We start from the raw sequence: 22,801 nt of genomic DNA, 5'->3' as shown, positions 1-22,801 counted from the left end.
TAAATGGCATTATCTCTTTGTAATGTAAGAAACGTTGAAATATATTAATTTTTGCATTTGCTTCATTAAAGTAAAACAATGTAAGTATATATTTTTTTATTATAAATATTCAGTGTTTAAACATGTCTGCAATGACGATCTGTCACAGAGTCCATGTCCCATTAGCATAAGCATGCAAAATAAGGAAAAAAAATTGTAACCTGGTGGTATTACAACAGTTTATACATTAACATTAAATAAGGATTAGCGTTCTGTTTGGCTGTCTTTCAAGTACAGAAATTAAATGAAAGAAAAATACGACCAACAGATTAATAAAGAATGATCATACATGTTTTACACAAGCAATTAATTACTGTTCATTGTAGCAAACTGAGTGTAAATTATGAAAATATAATTTGTCATCTGTAAACCTGTGAAATACATTGCATTAAGAGAGGTCAGTCTAAAAGGAGGAGTGAAAAGCAAATTAAGTTATCCATTTTCTCACAACAGGCGGCTCTACATAAGTTTCTTTGTAAACACATATCAATGATGTCTATAAATGATGTCACAAATAGTAATTACCTACAATATATGACTATATGTTAATAAAATACACTTTTAAATGATAGAAAAAAAAAGGAAATTTGCATTGGGACCCAAAATATGCATACTATTTGCACAATACAGTACATTGTTTTAAAACGAGTAGCTATGGAAAATGATAAAATCCAGCACAGAGGTCATACGGAGGCCTTTTCTTAAATAGCAAAGTTTAACAAATACACATAAAGAGGAGAAAATCACACTGCCTAAGAACAGTGAAGAAGAACTGAGATAAAGGAGTAAAACAGATAAATAATAAACGATTATGACCTACACCCACAAAATGACACTGCTTTCATCATAAAATAAAAACAAATTACAATTTATAAACAAAGCATTTATATTTAAGAAAGAAAAAAAAAAAAATACAGTAGCTGACCGAATCTTCTGCAATGATGTCACAATATGTGTTTGATATCTGGATCCAACAGTAACTGGACCCAGATTCTGAGTCCTTGTTTTTCTTAAATACCTGTATGTTTCAAAGAAATCAAATGCTCCATGAGTCATTTAATTCAATCGAGTCATGTGTCCTTTATTGGCTGGCCATTTGATGATCCACTAACTACAGCATATGTTTCAACTTAAAAGTACTAAAATATAGACTAATCAAGTTCAAGGCACCTTATCTTTGGTAGAACCATGGCCACCTGCATCAGTTCAAAGTTTAGTAGTGTTTTAAAAGCAGGTACTTAGCAGATAGCAACGCATCTGCAGAACTGTCTCTTTGATCATACACAACACAAACGTGTCCACGGGAAAGGCAGAGCAGAAAGGAGTGATAAAGTAGCAAGCGCTCCCAAGTCTGTATGCTAACAGCTTGATGGCTTCGAAATGAGGGAACTAGAAAGTACTTTGAGAGAGGAAACTGCGTCCGACTCTTTGATGTCATCAGTAGGTACACACTGCGAGTAGAGGTCACTGTTTGGTTGAGGTTCTAGATCTGGATCCAGAGATGCGCTCTCTGGTTCTTTCTTAACTGTCACTGAGATTGTGCTGGTCTTGTCTTCCCCTTGTTTCAGATGATAAATACAAGGTAGAGTGTCCGGGGAAGCACCAATACTGGAGGGCTTTTCAGGTGGGACATCCAAGTGGGGCACTAAGGAGAAACAAGTAGCCTCAGGAAGAGTCAAAGCCACATTGGTCCTGTCCTGAACTAAAGCTCTGGCCCTGCTGGGAGAGCTAAGATCAGCTGGCTCATCTTGGTTCAAAGGCACCAGAAGGGACGTGCCATTCCACTTCAGAGATCCTCCGAGATCCTCGCCTTCCATCTTTGGCCTTTTGGTCAATAACTGGTCATCCCGACTCTGCAGTTCTGCAAGTTCCACAAGCTCCACGTCTCCAGCAGACCTTTTGGTAATGGCTCGCTTGCTCAGGTTCAGCGGGAGCGATTGGTCTTGAGGAATACTTCCATTGGGTTGGGAGGCCTTGCTTAGATCCTGAGCCAGAACTTCAGAAAGTCGCTTGGTGAAGGTGTTCATGTGTGTCGAGCCAAGACGGGTGCGCATCAGTTGACGCAACTGCAGACTGCAGCCGATGTCCAGCGGGAGGATCCTAAGAGGGGGCAGGGGAGCTCTAGTCACGGCGAGTCCTCCGTTCTGCAACGAGGCATCCGAACTACACCCTGAACACTGGTGCTGGGGACTCTCAGGAGTCTCAGGCGTACTGACTTTGGGCTGATGCACCATAATTGTCTGGTGGGGCGTGGAAGAATCTTGAGGAGTTACCTCATGAGTACTCGCTCCATTAAGACCTAGTCGGGCTCGGAAGAGATCCAAAGGACAAAGTCCTTTAGTAGGACTGAATCCTTCTAGTGAACCACCTGCTATTAATTTGCAAGGAACTGACAGAAAAGAAGGAGCTTGAGGTTCTACAGTCTCCATCTTCACATCTCGCCCCAGCACAGGTTGGTGGGGCACTGGTGTAGAGGATACGAGCGACAGACCTTGGCCATGAGGATGCTTGGTGAGCTTCAGTTCTTGAAAAATAGTCATCGGCTGGACAATCTCTTGATGGGGTCTTGCTGGTTTCTCTAAGGGAGGTTTGGGGTGCAAGGGCGGTCTTCCAACTCTGCCTCTGGCCAGAACTTTGGCATTGCGTTTTCCAGGCGGTCTTCCTCTTTTGCGTACAACAACAGCACCATCTGGTGGTGAGGTCTGAAAATGTAGCACAAAAAAGAATTTTTTTTTATTTTACTAATGCATATTGCACAAAAAATGCAAAGTATTTTTTGATAAAAGTTGGATATAATACGATAGGATGGTGTTACACAAAATCTGAGTGCACACAGCTATTTTTATCAGGTCATCATCACATTTTTAAGTGTTTTTCTCTACAGAGGTGTGGCATAATGTATATCAGATCAACTGCATACAGTATATTGATTCTTTACTTCATGTCAGTCAAGCTGCTTTTCCTGTGTGGCTTTATGGTTTTTTTTTAACCACTGTATTCAGAGAACTTGCACGTACCGAACAAAAGAATCAGCATTTCTCTTTTCCTGTGTTACAGATAAGTAAAATCCTCACCTGGTTGGTAACTGCATTCTTTTTTGGGGTGTTTGACACGCCTCTGCCCCGCACAGTCTTTTTGATGGTAGTGGGTGAGACAAATGTAGCTCTAGGCTTGCCAAGTTCTGTGTTTTCTCCCCTTACATGCAGTTCATAAGGGAGCATCAGCCTAGAATTGATTGACAGAGAAATCAGTTAGTTGAGCAAAGCCCTTTGATACAGCAGGAATGAACTGTTGCTGTAATCAGAGCCTCAAGCTCACCTTTCATAATGCCTTCTGGTGCAGGTGGCAGCGCTGGTGCTGCCTGGGCTTCCACCCAACTCATTATACACGGTCTTCCACAAACGATGCGATGTCACCTGCAGGTGATGGGAAGGACAATTATTCTCACTTACACTATTGAGATCACCACTATCACTTTCACTCTGTTATGATGGATTACAGCTTACTCAGCAGGGCCAAGTAATGAAACAACATGATAAACTTACCCTCTCATAGCCCCCTAGTCTTTTTACAACTGAATACATGAGGAAAAGGTCAACTGTGGACAAATAGGAAGACAGCTTGGTTAATTATTGAGTTCAGTTGGAAAAAACTACATTGAAGTGATTCTTAAATATCAGTTATGTATACATACTCTTTTTGAAACCTAGGTTGGGAACTTTGCTTATAGGGGAACCCCGGCGCTCCATAAAGAAATACAGCTGATCCAGGAAGAGCTGCTCCTCTGGATGTGGAAGCCAGTTCCCATCCCAATGCATCTCCACACTGCCCATCACATTCTCCTACAGGAATTAGTTAAAAACATTAGGTGAAGATCTTTCCTTAAGTAACTGATAAATAGGAACATTAAGGTGTGGTCACAAACAAAAAGTCAATTGTCTATTGTCAGTATTGTAGCAGCATAAGAAGCACAAATCCCCAATTCAAACCAAGCAGATTTCTTTTGGTCAATGCAGTGACACAGTGGCAAAATCGATGTTGGGAAATCTTTCACTTTCATGAAAATTCCTGATTTCACAGATGAAAATTTGCTAAACAAATGGTAAATGTGACCGCATTAACTTAAAATCCCATTCAAAATTTTTATAGACAATGCATAAAACCTTTCAAGATAGACCTACCATAAGTTCAAAGTTGCTAAGCTATGGTATATACTTGTGTAGAGGTCACAGGCAATTGTAATCTTAACTTTTAAAATCAATCATACAACCCAACAATCAGGGTTGTTTTGAAGCTTTGCAGGCTGAGTAGCTACGCAATGTCAGCCAAGTAGCTAGTTAGCTTGCATTAGTTAATATTGGATATTGTAGGTAGAGCATGAAAAACAGCAGTGGTGTTCTCCAATAAGGTATTTTGATGATATATGCTTGCATATGTATTTTAAAACACAAAAACAGGAACTGGAACTACTCAGCCTTGAACATTTTCTGTTTCTATTTTCTTCAAATCTTCTTCAAATTTTTCTTCAAATCAAATTTTGTAATAATATGATTAATCCCTGATCTGTTTTTTTTTTTTTTTAAACCAGACCGGACCCTTTCATAATATAATATAACATAATATAATATAATAATTCAGCATTTTATCTAAAATTGTTTACAGAAATTGGCAAACTGAAACGCACAAGATTATGAAAGAAAAAGTGACATTAAAGAGTCAAAAAGACACAAATGGTGTGAAAGGAAGTCAAGACATCGAAGTTAAAACAAAACAGGAAGCACACAGGGACGTCACGGTATACTTCACCATTTGTTCAAAATCTTAAAACATCCTGTTTAGTCATCAGAATTGTATTCTATTAAGATGTCTGAAACTATGTTGCAAACTCCACAGCATACCTTCATCCTTTCCATCCATGACTCAGACAAATGGTTATGGTTTTGTTGATCACCGTCTTTGCCATCCCTGCCCTTTCTTTTACGAGGTCGCCCTTTCAGACTAAGAGAGGAGCATCCTGGGACAAAAACATATAGCGTCCTTAGGGCAACAATGCTTTTTTTTTTTCTTCCTCATGACATTACAAAAAGTGAAACAGTCCCATTTGATTTTAAGTACTGCGGACATTATTAACGTACAATAAACGCAACCAATAAAGCAACCATTTTGAGCATTCAGCTGAGTTAAAATTAAAATCAAAGAATACACACTACATATTGGAGTTGTCACAACACCAACACTGCACTATTAAATACAAATTACACTTTTCTCAATACTAATAACTGAACTCAATTGTTTTTATTCAAATATTAATATAAATGAATTCAAATAAAAATGACATGTAGCCTTTAAGTATTTCTCAATTAAGTAAACACTTAATCAAATATTTCATGCATTTATTCAAGCAAAGATAGTAGCATAGCAAGTTACAAATACAAATAAAGTAATGAACAGATAAAAACAACAGATTAAGAACAAATCAAATAGTCGACTACTAACGAAAACTTTAACTTTAATAATAATTTAAAGGGTCTTCTATTAAAATAATTTAAGTGACATATCATGAAGTGACACTGCATGCCTAACATTTTCACCCTGTATACACTGTATTGTAACACCCAAGTTATATGTGACCCTGGACCACAAAACCAGTCTTAAGTAGCACGGGTTTATTTGTAGCAACATCCAAAAATACACTGTATGGGTCCAAATTATTATTTATTTTTTTATTTATGCCAAAAATCATTAGGATATTAAGTAAAGATCATGTTCCATGAAGATATTTGGTAAATTTCCTACTGTAAATATATCAAAGCTTAATTTTTGATTAGTAATATGTATTGCTAAGAACTTAATTTGGACAACTTTAAAGGCGATTTTCTCAGAATCTTGATTTTTTTGCACCCTTAGATTCCAAATTTTCAAATAGTTGTATCTTGGCCAAATACTGCCCTATCCTAACAAACCGTACATCAATGGAAAGCTTATTTAGCTTTCAGATGATGTATAAATGTAAATTTAAAAAAAAAACTGACCCTTACGACTGGTCTTGTGGTCCAGGCTCACATATTAGTCATTTTGACTAATATGTCTGTAATTTAAGTTCTTGGTTAAATGTTTGACAACTGAATTAGCCTGCCAAAACACAACAAAGCTTATGGTCACAATCCAACAAGAGTGTAGTACTTACCAAGCTGTGTCAGAATGCTAGCATTGCTGTCTAGAGTAGGGTGGTTGAAAGTATCCCGGCAGTAGAGGACTCGTGTGTTGTGAAGGGCCACTTTTATCCCCCCCTAGAGCCAGCAGGTGAGGGTCCTGCAGACTAGGGGAGCTAGCCTGATCTGAGACACGTCTTTGAAGGGATCGAAAGCGGCAGTACTGGGGGTAACTGAGAATTTTAACCTTCTGCTGTAATACTGGAGGCTCATCTGCAAGAGAACACAAAACAAAAGTGTCAGTCTATACATTTAGAAACAATTAATTTAATGTAAAACGATGATCAGTACCATCACAATCAGGTCAGCTGTCATGCTCTAATGCAAATTAAATAAATAATAACTACATATTGAAATAGCATGAAAATATGACTACTACAGTCTCAGGGCTTCTAAGTTGCATTATCAGACTTCAGGGTTGTGATGTTTTCAGAATACTATAAACAAGGAAATGTTTATGTAAAATGAACATAAACCTCTCTGACCTTTCAATAAAATACATTTAAAAAAAAAAAAGAAAAAAAAAAAAAAAGGTAAACTTAAAAAAAAATAAATAAATAAAATTCTCAGTATTTCACAAAACCCCTGCAGTTCCATTATGAACCTGTAGGGGCATGGGAATATCCGGACAGGAAAACTGATCTAATGCTGCCTTCAAGCATGATTTACACTGTTGTTTTTTGCTTCTTACTCCAATGTAGTGTGTTGAATTGGTTTTAGGATGAAAAATAGACAACAGGCAATTTTTACTCTCTTTATTCACTTCCTGACAAAAGCTGTCAAACAGCACTAGTTTCATAAGCACGAGGTAAGATGTACTTGTGATTTTTATTCAGATTAATTGTGATTCATCGCATACAAAATAAAAGTTTGAGTTTGCCTAATATATGTGTGTGTACTGCGTGTAATTATTATGTATATATAAATAAACACAAATTCATGTATATATTTAAGAGAAATATGTTATGTACAAAATAGTTTTATTTATATATAATATAGATTCTATAAAAATTATAATAAATACATATTTATTATTACATATTTCTATTTATTTATTTTTGTTTATCGAAAACTGAAATAAAACAAAAATATATATATATATATAAAATAGTTAAAAATAGTTGCAACTAACTGACACAAGTTTAAGCTGAAGTTTTAAACTGCTAATACTAAAACCACAAATAAATAAATAAATAAACAAACAAATGCTATTACATTATTTACATAATACTAACAGAACTGGTCTGAATCAAACATGTATGCATTTTTTCCACAACCACAAAAAAAATACATTTTGTGTGCGTGTATTTTACCATTGAAAATATAATTTTGTCACTCATTCTTGGTCAACATTAAACCAAATGAATAAAAATACAGTCAAAATTCATGCTTATTTGCCTTTTAATAAATAAGGCAAGAGACCTGGGCCTGTTGAATGTTAATTACATGAAACCACATCACTTTACATTTTGTCAGCTTGGCAAATGAATAATAATTGTTTCTTCCCCAACTTTAAACGGTCTTTACATGCTTAAAAATAAACAAACAAACACACACTTCAGGATTTTTCATCTGTTACTTACCCTCACTCTTCGTTTTTCCTTCCTGTGGATAACTAGCATCTTGTGACCCATCAGACTTCTGAGACTCGTGAATGTTTTGACTGCTGCGCTTCCACTGCGGTGGTTCCTGACAAGTCCACTTCACCAGATCCTCCACTCTGACCACAATCTTTTTTGATACAGCGAGGACTTCATCCTGTATGCAGAACCATATATAAACAAGCAAACGTCTATGAGATGTGTAGTTTTGTGTTATACATCCATATGAGCTTACAGGCAGGACCAGGTTTTGCTTAATGGCCTGAAATATTTTAACACATTCAGTAAATGCTATAGAGAAGCCTCTCCCTTTTTCCTATGTTATAGTAGTTAACAATAGGACACTCGTCACCTCAGGCAAGAACAACCAACCCAAACTGCTTTTTTTTTTAAAAAAGGGGGGGTAAAAGCCCAGTTGACATTTAGATGCTTATCTTTGCAACATTCTCACATTCAACTGTTTACAATGAAAACTCTGAAAAGGATTTCTCTATACTTATTTATTTTGTTGTAAAATGGGATCTTGTTCTAAACACCATTATTAATAAGTAATATAATACAAGGGACTTTTGTTTTGTTTAAAATGCTTTCTAGTTTAGTCATAGCTGCTTCATACAGCAAAAGAATGAGTATCTTTCATTTTCAAATGAAAGTATCTGAAAGGAGTCTTGATATTTTTGGCCAGCATATGGCTGGATTGTCTTTAAACTATAAAAGCGCTATGTTCATTTAATTCAATCTTAAACATGACTGTGATTAGTGTGACACAATCTCTTATTATGACTAGTTAAGTCATTTAACAGAATCATTGCACAAAACAGAAAGAGGGATTCGATTTTACCTTTTACATTTTGCTCAGGCCATATTCAAGAGGCAATACACAGTTAATACGGAAAACATAAGAAATGCAATGCTGTGCATATGTGGATCATGTCCTTTGATTAAATTAGGCATTATTACATAAACATATTACTGACAAATAAAATTATTTCTGTATGTATTTGGCATTGTTTATAATTTAAACTATTTATATTTTAACATACAAAAAACAACTTACACAGGCCAAAGTTTTTCTAAAAGAGCTCTGTTGTTCATTGTTATTGCACTGTAAACTACTCTGTTTTTGGCAAGAAAATAGCCTTTGGTAATAACTCTTATAGCAATATCAGCTCTTATAACAATAACAACAATATTAATGTTGAAAACTGTTTTCGCTGCTGAAATTTTTGTGGGAACTGTGACTTTTTTAGGATTCGTTTATGAATAGAAAATTTAAAATGACAGGATGCATTTCAAATGCCAATCTTTTGTGACATTACACTGCCGTTCAAAAGTTTGAGATCAGTATGATTTTTAATGTTTTTTTAAAGAAGTTTCTTATGCTCATCAAGGCTTTATCTATTTGATCAAAAATACAGAAAAAAGCTGTAATTTTGTGGAATATTATTGCAATTTAAAATAACATTTTTCTCAAAGAAAAAGTACCACAGAAAAAAAAAAAATATAATATATATATATATATATATATATATATATATATTACGCACAACAGTTTCAACATGGATAATAAATCAGCATATTGTGATTTCTAAAGGATCATGTCACACTGAAGACTATAGTAATGGCTGATGAAAGTGCTGTGTCACACAAATAAATCATATTTTAATCATATGAATAATAATTTTAAAATAAAAAATATTTTAAAGTATATTAAAAGAGGAAACCAATATTATAAATTGATATATTAGAAACCAATATTAGAAATCAAATAAATACAGCCTTGATGAACGTAAAAGACTCCATTAAAGAGCATTAAAAATCTTATTGATCTCAAACTGTCACCATCAATTTTTGATCAATGTAATGGTGCACATCACAGTTGTCACAAAAAATATTAAGCAGCAAAAAACTGTTCAAAATTAATAATAATTAAATTATTCCTGAGCACCAAAACACAAACATATTATAATGAGTTCTTAAAGCTTAAAAAAAATTAATTAAATTTTGAATTTTAATAAATTATACTTAAAGTAGTTTTAAGTTTGTTTGTTTTTTTAAAACATTACAAATGTTAATTATTCCAAACTTGTAATGGTAGTGTAGTTTTGCACATACATACACTCCCTTCATAAAATATCTTATCAAATTAATTCAGTTTCTTTCAGATTATTTGAATCTCCATGAACCTTTTGCTTTATTTATAGCTTTATTACCATTTATGTTTTTTTATTATTTATTTTTAACAACGCACAACTGCAAAATGTGTTTAATCATTAATGTACATGAAATATTGTGAATATTTACATTCAAGATGATAACATACACTAATCTGGTGCTCATGAATGAATCCATGCACTTTTTCCTTTTAGCCAAAGGTTATTTATGTTGCTTTTCCCAACTCTCACCTCTCCATGCTCCACTGCTCTGCCCTTCGGGGTGTCCTCAGGTAAGAAGTAGAGTCTAGAACTGGCCAGCAGGCGGCGTTGCGTCTGATCTTCCCACAGCAATGTGACCTCTGCTATACACACCGGCTCCTGGGGGCCACAGCGCATGAAGTAGAACTCCCCAAGTTTCCAAACCTGCGTTGGACCCCCAGACGCTTGCTTGCAACCCACTGACTTATAAAAGGCAAAGGACCCTCGAAGGCAGCTGGGAGCACCTAACCACTGTTTAAGACAAGAGCATATAGTTTAGAAAAGAAACATATGCTTGTATGCACATATGAAAGCAGCAGAATAAAGTCACCCACATATAGCTTTTTTGCAGCTGTGTGACAAAATGACACATTTGCTTAGAATACCTTCGACAGTAATGAGTCAGAGCACAAAAATTATAGGTTACGCAAGTTCACAACAGTCTATGGTTAAAAAACAACTTATTAATTCATATAGTTCACTTGGTTCACTTTGTTCCTCTGAAAGTATTTTAAGCAAATAGAAGTGCTGTCATTATACAAACAACTCATAACAGTCAGACTCAGGGCTCTGGAAGAAAACTTATGCATATGAACTATGAAGCTTAAATACACACATGCAAACACCCTTCACATGATTCAAATTATCTGTCTGAGCAGTAAGTATTGCAGTCTTCTCAAATCAGCTGAGCAGTAGGAAAAATTATCTGACTTTTATCAGTGTTTTTGCTAAAGTCTGAGGCAAAAAAAAGTTAAATTCCCAAAACATAATATACAGTGGGGGCAAATTACACAGCTACTAATCATTCACATAGCCTACTCAGAATTGCTTAGTCCTCGTTGGTTTCCATGGTTGAAAACACATTCCAGTGTATTAATCTACTTAGGAATGGCCTGATAGCAGCGGAAAACGCATAAAGATTTTATATTTTTTTTTTAATGGAAAGTAAAACACAAAAATTCTACAAAGACGGTGCCAAAAAAGTGTTTTGCTGCCATCAAATATTACAATGTGTACAGAGAGTAAGGTTCTGTAAATAAAATAGACAATAAATGTGACTGAAGGCTACACTGAATATCACAAATGAAAACAATAAATATTTAAATATAAACACTTAAATATGTATATACATATGAAACTGATTTATTTATCCTAATACCATATATATTTCAGTTGATACAAATGTCTCTCTTTTCTTTCTTTCTTTTTTTCTTTGGTTAAAAGCATGAATGTATAATACTGTGGTTTAAATATATTCTTTTAAAACATTGAAATGTTTTAATAATAGTATTATTGTTGTTGTTTTAATATATTATTAGAATATAACAGGCTATTATTACTGTAAAAGCATACTAAAATAGCTAAAAAAATTATTTTTTACTTTTAATTAAAGCATGAATGTATTATACTGTGGTTTAAATATATTCTTTTAAATCATTTTATAACATTAAAATGTGTTAATAATAGTATTAATGTTGTTTTAATATCTTATTAAAATATAAAATATAATAAGCTATTGCCATTGTAAAAGCATACTAAAATAGCTCAAAAAATAAATAAAAAATGTTTTTTTTTCTTTTGGTTAAAAGCACGAATATATACTACTGAGCGTTAAATATATTCTTTTAAATCATCTTTATAACATTAAAATGTGTTAAAGCTAGTATTATTGTTGTTGTTTTAATATATTTCTAAAATATAATAAGCTATTGTTATTGTAAAAGCATATTAAAATAACTCAAAATAAATTGTCGCCTTGGAATTATAAGGTTCTATCTGACATTTTTGTCAAAATTGAGTTATTCACATATTATTATTCTGCGACAACTTATTTACATTATGTGATGTTTATTTTGTAAGCTGTGTACATTTTTGGCCTTTTTTTTTTTTGAAAACAAACAGGGTTCTATCTACAGAAGTCTACCGAACCCAAAAACTTTGAAGCTCAATATCTCAAAACTGCTCAAAATGCAGACAGAACCTTATAATTCCGAGGAGGCAAAATATATATATGTATAATTTTTCTTTTGGTTAAAAGCATGAATGTATAATACTGTGGTTTAAATATATCCTTTTACATAATTTATATAACATTAAAATGTGTTAATAGTATTATTGTTGTTTTATTATCTTATTAAAACATAATAAGTTATTGTTTTTGTAAAAGCATACTAAAATAGCTCAAAAAATAAAATAAAAAGAAAAATAATTATTTTTTCTTTTGGTTAAAAGCATGAATGTATACTACTTTTAATATATATATATATTTTAAATATATTGTTGTAAATCATCTATATAACATTAAAATGTGGTAATACTAGTATATACTGTTATTAAAAAGCATACTAAAATAACTAAAAAAATAAAAAAATATATTTTTTTTCTTTTGGTTAAAAGCATGAATGTATAATACTGTGGTTTAAATATATTCTTTTAAATCATTTTTATAACATTCAAATGTGTTAATACTACTATTGTTGTTTAAAAATCTTATTCAAATATAGTAAGCTATTGTTATTGTACAAGCATACTTAAATAGCTCAAAAAAAAATATATAATAATAATAATAATAATAATAATAATAATAATAATATTATATATATATATATATATATATATATATATATATATATATATATATATATATATATATATACACATACACATATATATATACACACACACACATTTTCTTTTGGTTAAAAGCATCAGTGTATAATGCCATGTTTAAATATATACTTTTAAATCATCTTTATAACATTAAAATGTGTTAATACTAGTATTATTGTTGTTTTAATATCTTATTAAAATATAATAAACTATTATTGTTGTAAAAACTAAACTACTAAAATAGCTCAAAAAATAAATAAAAAGAAATTTTTTTTTTTTTTTTTTCTTTTGGTTAAAAGCATGAATCTACAATACTGTGGTTTAAATATATTTGTTTAAATCATCTTTATAACATTCAAATGTGTTAATACTACTATTGTTGTTTAAAAATCTTATTCAAATATAGTAAGCTATTGTTATTGTACAAGCATACTTAAATAGCTCAAAACACACACACATATATATATATATATATATATACACACACACATTTTCTTTTGGTTAAAAGCATCAGTGTATAATGCCATGTTTAAATATATACTTTTAAATCATCTTTATAACATTAAAATGTGTTAATACTAGTATTATTGTTGTTTTAATATCTTATTAAAATATAATAAACTATTATTGTTGTAAAAACTAAACTACTAAAATAGCTCAAAAAATAAATAAAAAGAAAAATATTTATTTTTTTTCTTTTGGTTAAAAGCATGAATCTATAATACTGTGGTTTAAATATATTTGTTTAAATCATCTTTATAACATTTAAATGTGTTAATACTAGCATTATTGTTGTTGTTTTAATACCTTATTAAAATATAATAAGCTACTGTTATTGTAAAGCATATTGAAATAACTCAAAAAATAAATAAAAGAAAAATATTTTTTTCTTTTGGTTAAAAGCATGAATGTATAATACTGTGGTTTAAATAGATCCTTTTAAATCATTTTTATAACATTACAATTTGTTAATACTAGTATTGTTGTTGTTTTAATATCTTATTAAATATAATAAGCCATTGTTTTGGTAAAAGCATACTAAAATAGCTCAAACAAATAAATAAAAAGAAAAATATACATACTTTTTCTTTTGGTTAAAAGCTTGAATGTATAATACAGTGGTTTAAATATATTCTTTTAAATCATCTTTATAACATTAAAATGTGTTAATACTAACATTACTGTTTTTGTTTTAATATCTTATAATACTATAAATACTTAAAGCTATAAATAATACAAAAGGCTCATGGAAATTCATTCACCAGAAACAAGTTGAATTCATTAGATAGCAGATATTTTATGAGGTCAGTGTATGGACAACATATATTTAAAATGATAATATTATTTATTTTTTTTATTGATATTTTAAACTATAACGGTTATTATTCATTTTTATGTCAGCACCCAAAGGATATTTCCATAGCAAGAACAGAGTAATATGACAAAAAGTAAAAAAATAAACCCTTACAGCACTGTAAGATCTGTTTTCATTGTTATTAATTTGTTGTTTGGGTTTAATTTATTAAAATATGAATGAACAGATTATAAACAATCCCATATGCATATGTATATTATAGCCATTTAACCGTAATATATGTATTTTGTAAGGGGACATGATTCATACATGCACAGCATTGTATGCCATATGTTTTCCATAGTAACAGTGTACTGCTGCCTCTTGAAAGTGGCCTGAATGTGACATATTAACAGTACTTTAACTTAACATGTCAATCACAGGACGCCTTCACGAGGTAATACACAAGTCATGGGTCACTCACCCCCGCCCCACCCCCACCGGTAACCCACATATTCACCGAAAAACCAACCAATCAGAAGCCACAACATTCGGCGTCCACATGTCGAGCGCCTACTGGTAAAAAAAGAGAACTAGTCTTACAGTTGAACCACAATACACGTCTGTGACTGTCAACTTTTTACTTTATGTACTCCAACAAACACCATAAGAAATGTATCATCCCAATTCTAAAAGCACAGGGATATCTGGAAAAAGATTTAGAGAGGGAAAAATATAACAACCAATATGACCTTGGAGCTTTTACTGTGCCCAAAATTGTTTACATTTATTAGTATGCAAATGAAAATAAGCTAATATTAGACTTATTGACGATAAAATTGTTTATATTGTATATACAATCATTTAAATAACAGCAGTGACAAACAACGTCCTCAATCCGGGTGCTTTGTGAGGCTTAATAATACTGGTATTCATTCAATACGTGCAACAACATATTTTAGGCAACTTCCTACTGCCACATACATAAAAGTCTCGTATATCATTTCACAAATGTACTGCTATAGCCTAACCTTTCTCGCCAACACGAATAACCTCATATTCATATTAATAATACGGAACAACTAAACGATATTACGATATATTGACTAAACACAACATTTTAAATATAATATTACGGATCATACAACGACCAAATAACTTAAGCATGACGAAAAAACTTCGTAGTCTCAAACAAAATCAGCAGCTCCACCAAGTTTACCTCTTCCTAGAAGTTTCATTACCACGTCATTTTAAAATAATGCTTAATATTCGCGAGATTTTATCGAAAAATGTGTCGACAGATTGTGAATAAAAACAACACAGCTTTCCCCTTAAAATCGCGGGCTCGATTCGTATCGTTTTTAATAAAAAATAAAGCAAAATCTGTTTGGCAAATGTAAAATGTGGGGGTGGGGGGGCAAGAGGGAGAATCTAGGTAGTCAACACGACACACAAAGAAATTAATCATTAACGAAAAAATCGAAATATCAAAAGCACGCGTTCTTGATATAACAATATTTTTTTACACAAAGCCGATATGGCATCGAAGAAATTTCAAATCCATTTCAAAACAAATAAAAGTTTCTCGTCGAAATACGAGGCAATATTTTCAAGTCTTCGTTGGCTTGATTGGATAGGAATCAATTCGGTATTTTAGCGAACTTCAAATATTACGACGTGTAGAGGGAGCATCGGTTAACAAATAACGAATTTAATTTTCAAAAACAAAGAGGCAAATTTCAAGCTCGCGCGCCGACCGCCTCGAGCTGCAACAAAGTAACAATTTAAAGTTGTAATTCAGTTTACCTGTATCGTACTCTGCTCCATTGCAACTCAACATTCCCTTATCCCTCTCGATGCCCCCTATCAAGTTACACAGCCGGGTACTAACAGCACCGGCACACACATAAACGTAGCCGAAGAAAAGCTTGTGCTTTTTTGTGAAAATAGGGCAGGATCTAGGTGTGGCTTAACTCCATTTGCCAAAAGAACTTTAATATATGTTGTGTATTGTACATAAAATTGCTTGTGGAAACATGCTCGCTGTTTAATTTAATCCACTGACTAACGGCGATCATTAAATACAACACAATTTCAATATGGAGCCTTGAAATCAGCTTTTCAAGACAAAATCTATATCTACAGCACAGAGCATGCGTGTTGATTTTTAATGAAATAGCTCATTTTGAATGCACCAAACAAATAGTGAACCCCTAAACACTTATATTATTAGTGTGACGTAAAATATTAATCATTTGTATTTATTTATTTATTTATTTATTTTAAGTAGTACAATGGCAGCTATATTATGTTTGATTATCATATATATGCAGGAGATTTCCTCTAAAACAATATATATATTTTACACCTATAAACACTAGTCTTGTTGGCCAGCACAGTCGTTTTCTGGAACATTTAGATGAGTCCGTTTTTAAATGTAAAATAGATATTAAAATATTTATATAATAAACAATATAAAATTCATATATTTTGGTCTCCAGCAGGGGGAGTGTGCACGTGATCATTTCCACCAGACAATGGCTGTGACATTTCATTTTTTCCTGCTCTTGCTGACATCATAAACCTGAATTGCATGAAAACATGGTCGACTCGTGGTTGTCTGTATTAGCTTGTAAAGCAAAATATCCTCATAATAGTCACTTATTTAAAGATATTTAACTATTTGATTTTAAATATAAAATTAGTTACAGAGAGCCCAGTTATCATGGCTCAAGGGGAGGGCACCAAACAAATACAGTCTTTACAATATTGATTGCAAATACTATTGAGGATTTGATTCTTTCACATAGTTGGAGGCATGTGTCCTCCCCCCATGATCTACACCCCTGCGGCAGAACAAATGCTGGCCCCCATCAGTCCTGAGAGGATATATGACAGCAGGAGGTCACACCACCATTGCAAAAAGGCTCTTGCATTTGCATTTGCACTTGCATATTTATTCTTCCGGGTCATCGTAGAATTTCTGGTAAATGTGAAGCAACTGAGTGTAGTTTTTTTCTATTCGGAAAACCTTAATTTGCCCCCTAATTATGTTAAAATTACTTTCAAATATAGTCATGCATGCCTTAAAAATTTACACACTTATTAAAATTGATTTGTTATTAATATAAGATCAAACATTTTAAATTAATTAAATAATTAATATTAATAATAATAATATCATCATTATACAACAAGCTTTATACAAACAAGCACAAAACTGCCATCATAATATAATAAAATAAAATAAAAGTGGCATAAATGTACTGTATAAAATGAGGAATTGCATATTAGATTGAAATTATAGTTTTTAAAGAATCATACTTTATAAAAATTATAATTGCTTAAATTTGAAAAAGCAGTAGTCAAGGTCAATTGTTTCTTGTTTCACATATGGCTCTGCATATCAGCATTAATGGTCAAACTACATAAACGTCATGAAATTATCTCTTAACTTAACCAATATTAAAAATTAAGTCATTTTGGGGGGAGTTTCAAATTCATCTTAGATGTAAAAATGCCTTTTAAGAACACAGGAAGCTGGAGCACACGTCCACACACTGCGTTTAAAAGACCTCAAGGGGGTGCTGTTGCTCATTTTCTGTGAGTGCTAAACTACACGTGTAGATTTGAATCCCATTTTCACAGTCGATTTATCATAAATGTCTGAGATGTTACAGTTGAGAAGTGGTTAGACGTTCAACATTCTCTAAATACTGCTCTAAATTTTTTAAATTTGCTGATTCGTAAAAAGCCCATTTAACTCAGTAAATGAAATATACCAACATTTGAGAAAAAAGAAGCATGCGTAAGTGTAGTAAACGTGCTGCACTGCACTTGTAAATAAAATAACTTTAATGAAATAAAAGGCCACTTTCAGGACTATTTGATCACATAAACTTTTAGAAAAAAAGAACAGATTTAAAAGAACAATTTGTATTGTGAAATTAAAACTTTTATTTTAAAGAACATTTTGAATCATGTTTTAGTAATCCTTTGTCGGGCTTTAAAGTACACTTAGATTTTTTGACTAACATACTAATGCAAATGTAACTATCTGGTATTAAATGTAACTGTAGTGTTATTCAGTATTACAATTGAAGTTAATATATATTTTAAATGTACTAAATTGCAACTTCATCATTACAAATGTGTAATTACAAATATTTTTAAACAAGTTTGAATAGAAATGACATTAAAATATAGATTAGTTTACCATAATTGTCAATATTGACACAGCACACTTCAACCATATTTTAAAGACAATAGTAGTAATTATGGAATTATATATAAAAAGGTACTTACGTTCTATTTAAGGGGGTCAGAAGAGCACTCTTAAGTTCAACATATTACATTTAATCTAAAATTAAATAATACATTTTATTTAACTGTAAATAACATGCAATTAAATGTCCAAAAACATTAAATTCACACTTAATATTTTAAAATATATTATCTCTGTTATAAAAGAATGTTTGTTATTTTACGATGGTAACAGAGAGATGTCAAGTAGTGATATAATAACTGTTGTTAAAGTATTCTAACATTTTGTAAACACTTTTGTAATGTAACTTTATAACCAAGCAATTGCAGCATCAAATAGCTCCTTTTTACTTAACTAGCTCAACCAAAGGCATGATTTGGTTTGTCTAATCTATGACACATCATTTGATCCATATTTGGCTCTATATAATGTACATGTTATTGTGTAGGATTCATTTTAGACAAAAGCCCAAAATAAATTTATACAGGAAAATGTAGAAAATGTCTGTTAGAAGGAAATAGGGTGGAGGGGCGAAAACTCTAAATAAATAAATAAATAAATAAATAAAATTCTCTGACACACATTTATTGTGGTTTAGTTTTAGGCATGTTCTCTTAAACACAGAATCAGTTAATCAAGTCCTCCTAGATCCCAAACCAGGAAATTTGCCCCTTTTTTGTGGTACAGCCAAGTAGTACATATTATATTAAACTCCCTGAACCATCAAACTTTACTGGCAGACTTTGATGGTTATATATATACACACAATACAGTAGATGCAAGCAATTCTAATAGGCTTAGACAGAAATGAATTTTGTTGTTTCTTATGGACATTTGAAATGACTGTACTTTACCTCAGATTAACCTGGAAATCCTGAAGACAGAGGAACTTTTGATAGAAACCACCTGTTTGAACAAATGTCTTCTCTGTCTGTGCAGCCATTTTTATATTAAGGATTTATTAAAATGTGACATTCAGTTTGCTTATATATTCTGGCATGCGTCTCTCACAGCTGGGCTGTATTTCATAACATACTTATATGTAAATCTTTTTGGCCACAGCAAAACTGAAGTCTTCCTGTACACATTCCAGATTGTCAGTTTCTCAAAGGACGGGTAAAAAGGGCATGATATTTTATTTTGTTTTTAACAAATCAAACGATCCCAAAACCATCTGAAATATCAAATGTATTTACAGTGAAAATATGGTCTATATGTCTGATAAATCCACACTGAAAGATTTATTATGCATCACAACATCAATACTTTAAATACTTTACCATCTCACCCAATGCTGTGTGCATGTATGTTGCAATATTAGATAGAGGATGTGTGTGTGTATATATATATACACACACACCCTCTTTCTAATATTGCATATTACATGCACACAGCATTGGGTGGGATGGTAAAGTATTTAAACTAATTTAGGTAGAGAAAATGATATCATACCAAAAATAAACAAAACCCTATAGGCGGCACTGCCAGAAAGAGGAAACATTCCACAGGAAGTGGCTGAAATGGCTGGAACACTCACTGGACAAAACAACATTGCGATGGTACATTCAAGATACTTTAATTTCTTTTAAAACTGACCTTGTCCTGGGGGAAAACCAAGCTTCTCAGGAAGTTTGTGGCATCCTGAAATCAGATAGCTTAAGTATCAACATATGTATTGCAGCAATTTTCCTTTCAACGCTCTCTTGGCAATGAAATACGAAATATGACACCATGTTTGAGTTTGCAATCTTGCAAGAAATACTGCTCAGTATTAAAAACTCACAAGCTTCCTTATTTTTATCAGTTCCCACAAGTCAGAGGCAGAAGACCTGCAGGCTGTAGGCCACAGGGATTCTGGGTTTCTGCCAAATAGTAGAACAGAAGTGTGCTGGGCTGATAATCGAGTTTGTCAATGAAACAAAACTGGACTCACTTTGAATCTCCCTTCAGGAGTTCAACAGTTCATCTGTCTTATTGGTTAAAAAAGAAATCCTTTAAGCTAAAACTAAAATCCATTCCAAATGTACCAAAAAAGCCTTTGTTTCAGCATTTTTCAGAATAAAATATGCATCACATTATCACATTCACCAACCTGAGCTTTTTCAAAGCATGTTAGGTGGTGTAATGTACGTATGATGCTTGTGCTTAGAACTGTGAATCACACCAACTTAACCCTGATGTGTTATTGACACACTGCTTTCCTGTTTAACACTGTAAAGCTGCCTTGACACAATCTGTGTTGTATCAAGCACTATATGAATAAAGCTGACTTGACTTCACTTGACAAGAGTTAGTTTATAATTACAGTGAGGGCTGTGAAACGATTAATCGCGATTAATCACATATAAAACAAAAGTTTGCTTAATATATGTGTGCGTACTGTGTAATTATTATGTATATATAAATACAAACACATTCATGTATACATTTAAGAAATATTTAAAAGTATATGCATTTGTTATCATTTTTATAGAATTTATATTACACATAAATAAAATATTTTGTACATAAATAACATAGTTCTCTTAAATATATACATAATAATTACATATAGTAAATATAGTTTAACATATAGTTACATATACATATAGCTTTTGATTTTGTATACGGTTAATTGCGATTAATCGTTTCACAGCCCTTAAATTAAATCAAGAATTGCAGACCTTTTTCAAAGCTTTTGTACCAAGTTTTGGTTTCCACACTTCTGGATACTTACTTTTGTGTATCATAAGATGGTTGCACATTCTGTGTTTTCTAAAATGAAATTAGGGTGTAGCATTTCCGAGAATTTCTACATGCATAATCATTCACATACAGATCCTCTAGCTACTATGTTAGCATATGTCAACATAACGTAAGGGAACTTGTTTTGAGGTAATACAGTAATAATACATGCAAACATTAATTAAATTAATAACTAATTAAATTTAATAATTACACTTAACAGCTCTTTAAGTATGTTCATTTAACCTTAATGTAGGTAAGTTTGAAAAATGTACTATTAAAATAAGATTTAAATATTTAAAAGTTTTTAATAACAATAAAAATAAATGTGAGTTTGTTAACATTAATTGTACATTTTTAGTTAATGGATTCTGTATAATAACCTAAAAATGAACAACCTTTACACCGTTTACTAATCTTGGCAAATGTTGACTTCTATACACTAATTAATTTTTAAAACTTTGTGTGCATTTAACAGTTGTGTTCATTAAAATGCAAATGAATGTTTTATGAATGAACATTAGCAATAAACATTTTTAGATTTTTACTTTGACTTTAAAGAAATAAATGCTAAATGCTGTTTTGTTAGTTTGTAATAACTAACGCATCAGCTACTGTTATTAAAATGAGCTGTATTGTAATGTGATACTAAAATAAAATAAATGCTTTATAGAAATATGTGCATTTAAAATGATATCGGGTCCACAAAACTTGTTTTGTCCATACTTTAAGACATTCTCATGAATCCCTACATAACTGGGTCACAGTTTCAATGAGAACTGTCCCGCAGAGAGCCGTCACCCCCACCCCCTCACTCTGTGACATGCATTCCTCGTGTTTCCCTCCATATTCTTTCTTTTCTTCGAGCACATTTGCACATGTGCAGGGGCAAAGCAGCAAGACACAGACCAATTCAAACAACATCTTTGTTCTTGTAATCTGTTTTAAGGAGTCAAGTGACATATGCAGAGAGCCACTGTTATGTGCTATATGGCCTATTCTACAGAATTGGTGCAAACTGCTGTCCCATAACCAAAAAACACACATTTAAAAAGCATTTAAGTATTCAAATCTTAGATGTTTGAGATCCTTTTCTTATTTATTGAAACCCACAATATTTAAAATATCAGTAAGCTTAATATATATATAAAATCATAATTTAGTGGGTACTTTCAATTGGGAGGTGGCTGTCCTAAACCCTAATCCCTGCATTATCCATTGTTGTTTTTAAAAATATCTTTTAGATTTTTTTTTAAAAAAGTGCAGTTAAAATATGTAAGTAAGTATATATATATATATATATATATATATATATATATATATATATATATATATATATATATATATGTATATATAAATAATATAATATTATTGTTATTATAATAAACACCCCTACATTTATGATTAGGAAATATTTATGTCACTTTATTTATGACTACATGGTGAGTGGATTTCATTTTGAGGTAAATTTGTTTAAAGTATGAAAAATGTGTGTGTAACTTAAAAAAATAAAAAAAAAAATAAAAAAAAGTCACTACCAAAGACTATTTTTCTGTAAGAAAACATACTTTTTTTGGGAGTTATTCCATAACATTTAGTTTTTATATGTGTACAACTGTTCAGAACTGTCCTAGCTAACGATG

The 22,801-nt window shown here is 31.9% G+C and overlaps 1 protein-coding gene across 1 annotated transcript; it reads right to left on the bottom strand.

Annotated features, from left to right (window-relative positions):
* Positions 1–89: 89 nt before the first annotated feature.
* zgc:77151 (uncharacterized protein LOC337153 homolog) lies at positions 90–16,135 on the bottom strand. Its single transcript, XM_051093634.1, is given in 11 exon segments — positions 90–2,741; positions 3,114–3,264; positions 3,358–3,455; positions 3,585–3,637; positions 3,734–3,881; positions 4,938–5,053; positions 6,227–6,329; positions 6,331–6,464; positions 7,835–8,009; positions 10,258–10,518; positions 15,977–16,135. Coding segments are annotated over 11 exon segments (2,604 nt in total). The 5' UTR covers positions 15,998–16,135; the 3' UTR covers positions 90–1,397.
* Positions 16,136–22,801: the final 6,666 nt, after the last annotated feature.

Source organism: Labeo rohita, chromosome 21 (genome assembly GCF_022985175.1).
Source record: "Labeo rohita strain BAU-BD-2019 chromosome 21, IGBB_LRoh.1.0, whole genome shotgun sequence".
In the NCBI taxonomy this organism is placed as follows: domain Eukaryota; kingdom Metazoa; phylum Chordata; class Actinopteri; order Cypriniformes; family Cyprinidae; genus Labeo; species Labeo rohita.
The sequence above is the reverse complement of the archived record's forward strand: the minus strand, read 5'-3'. Positions and strand labels throughout refer to the sequence as shown.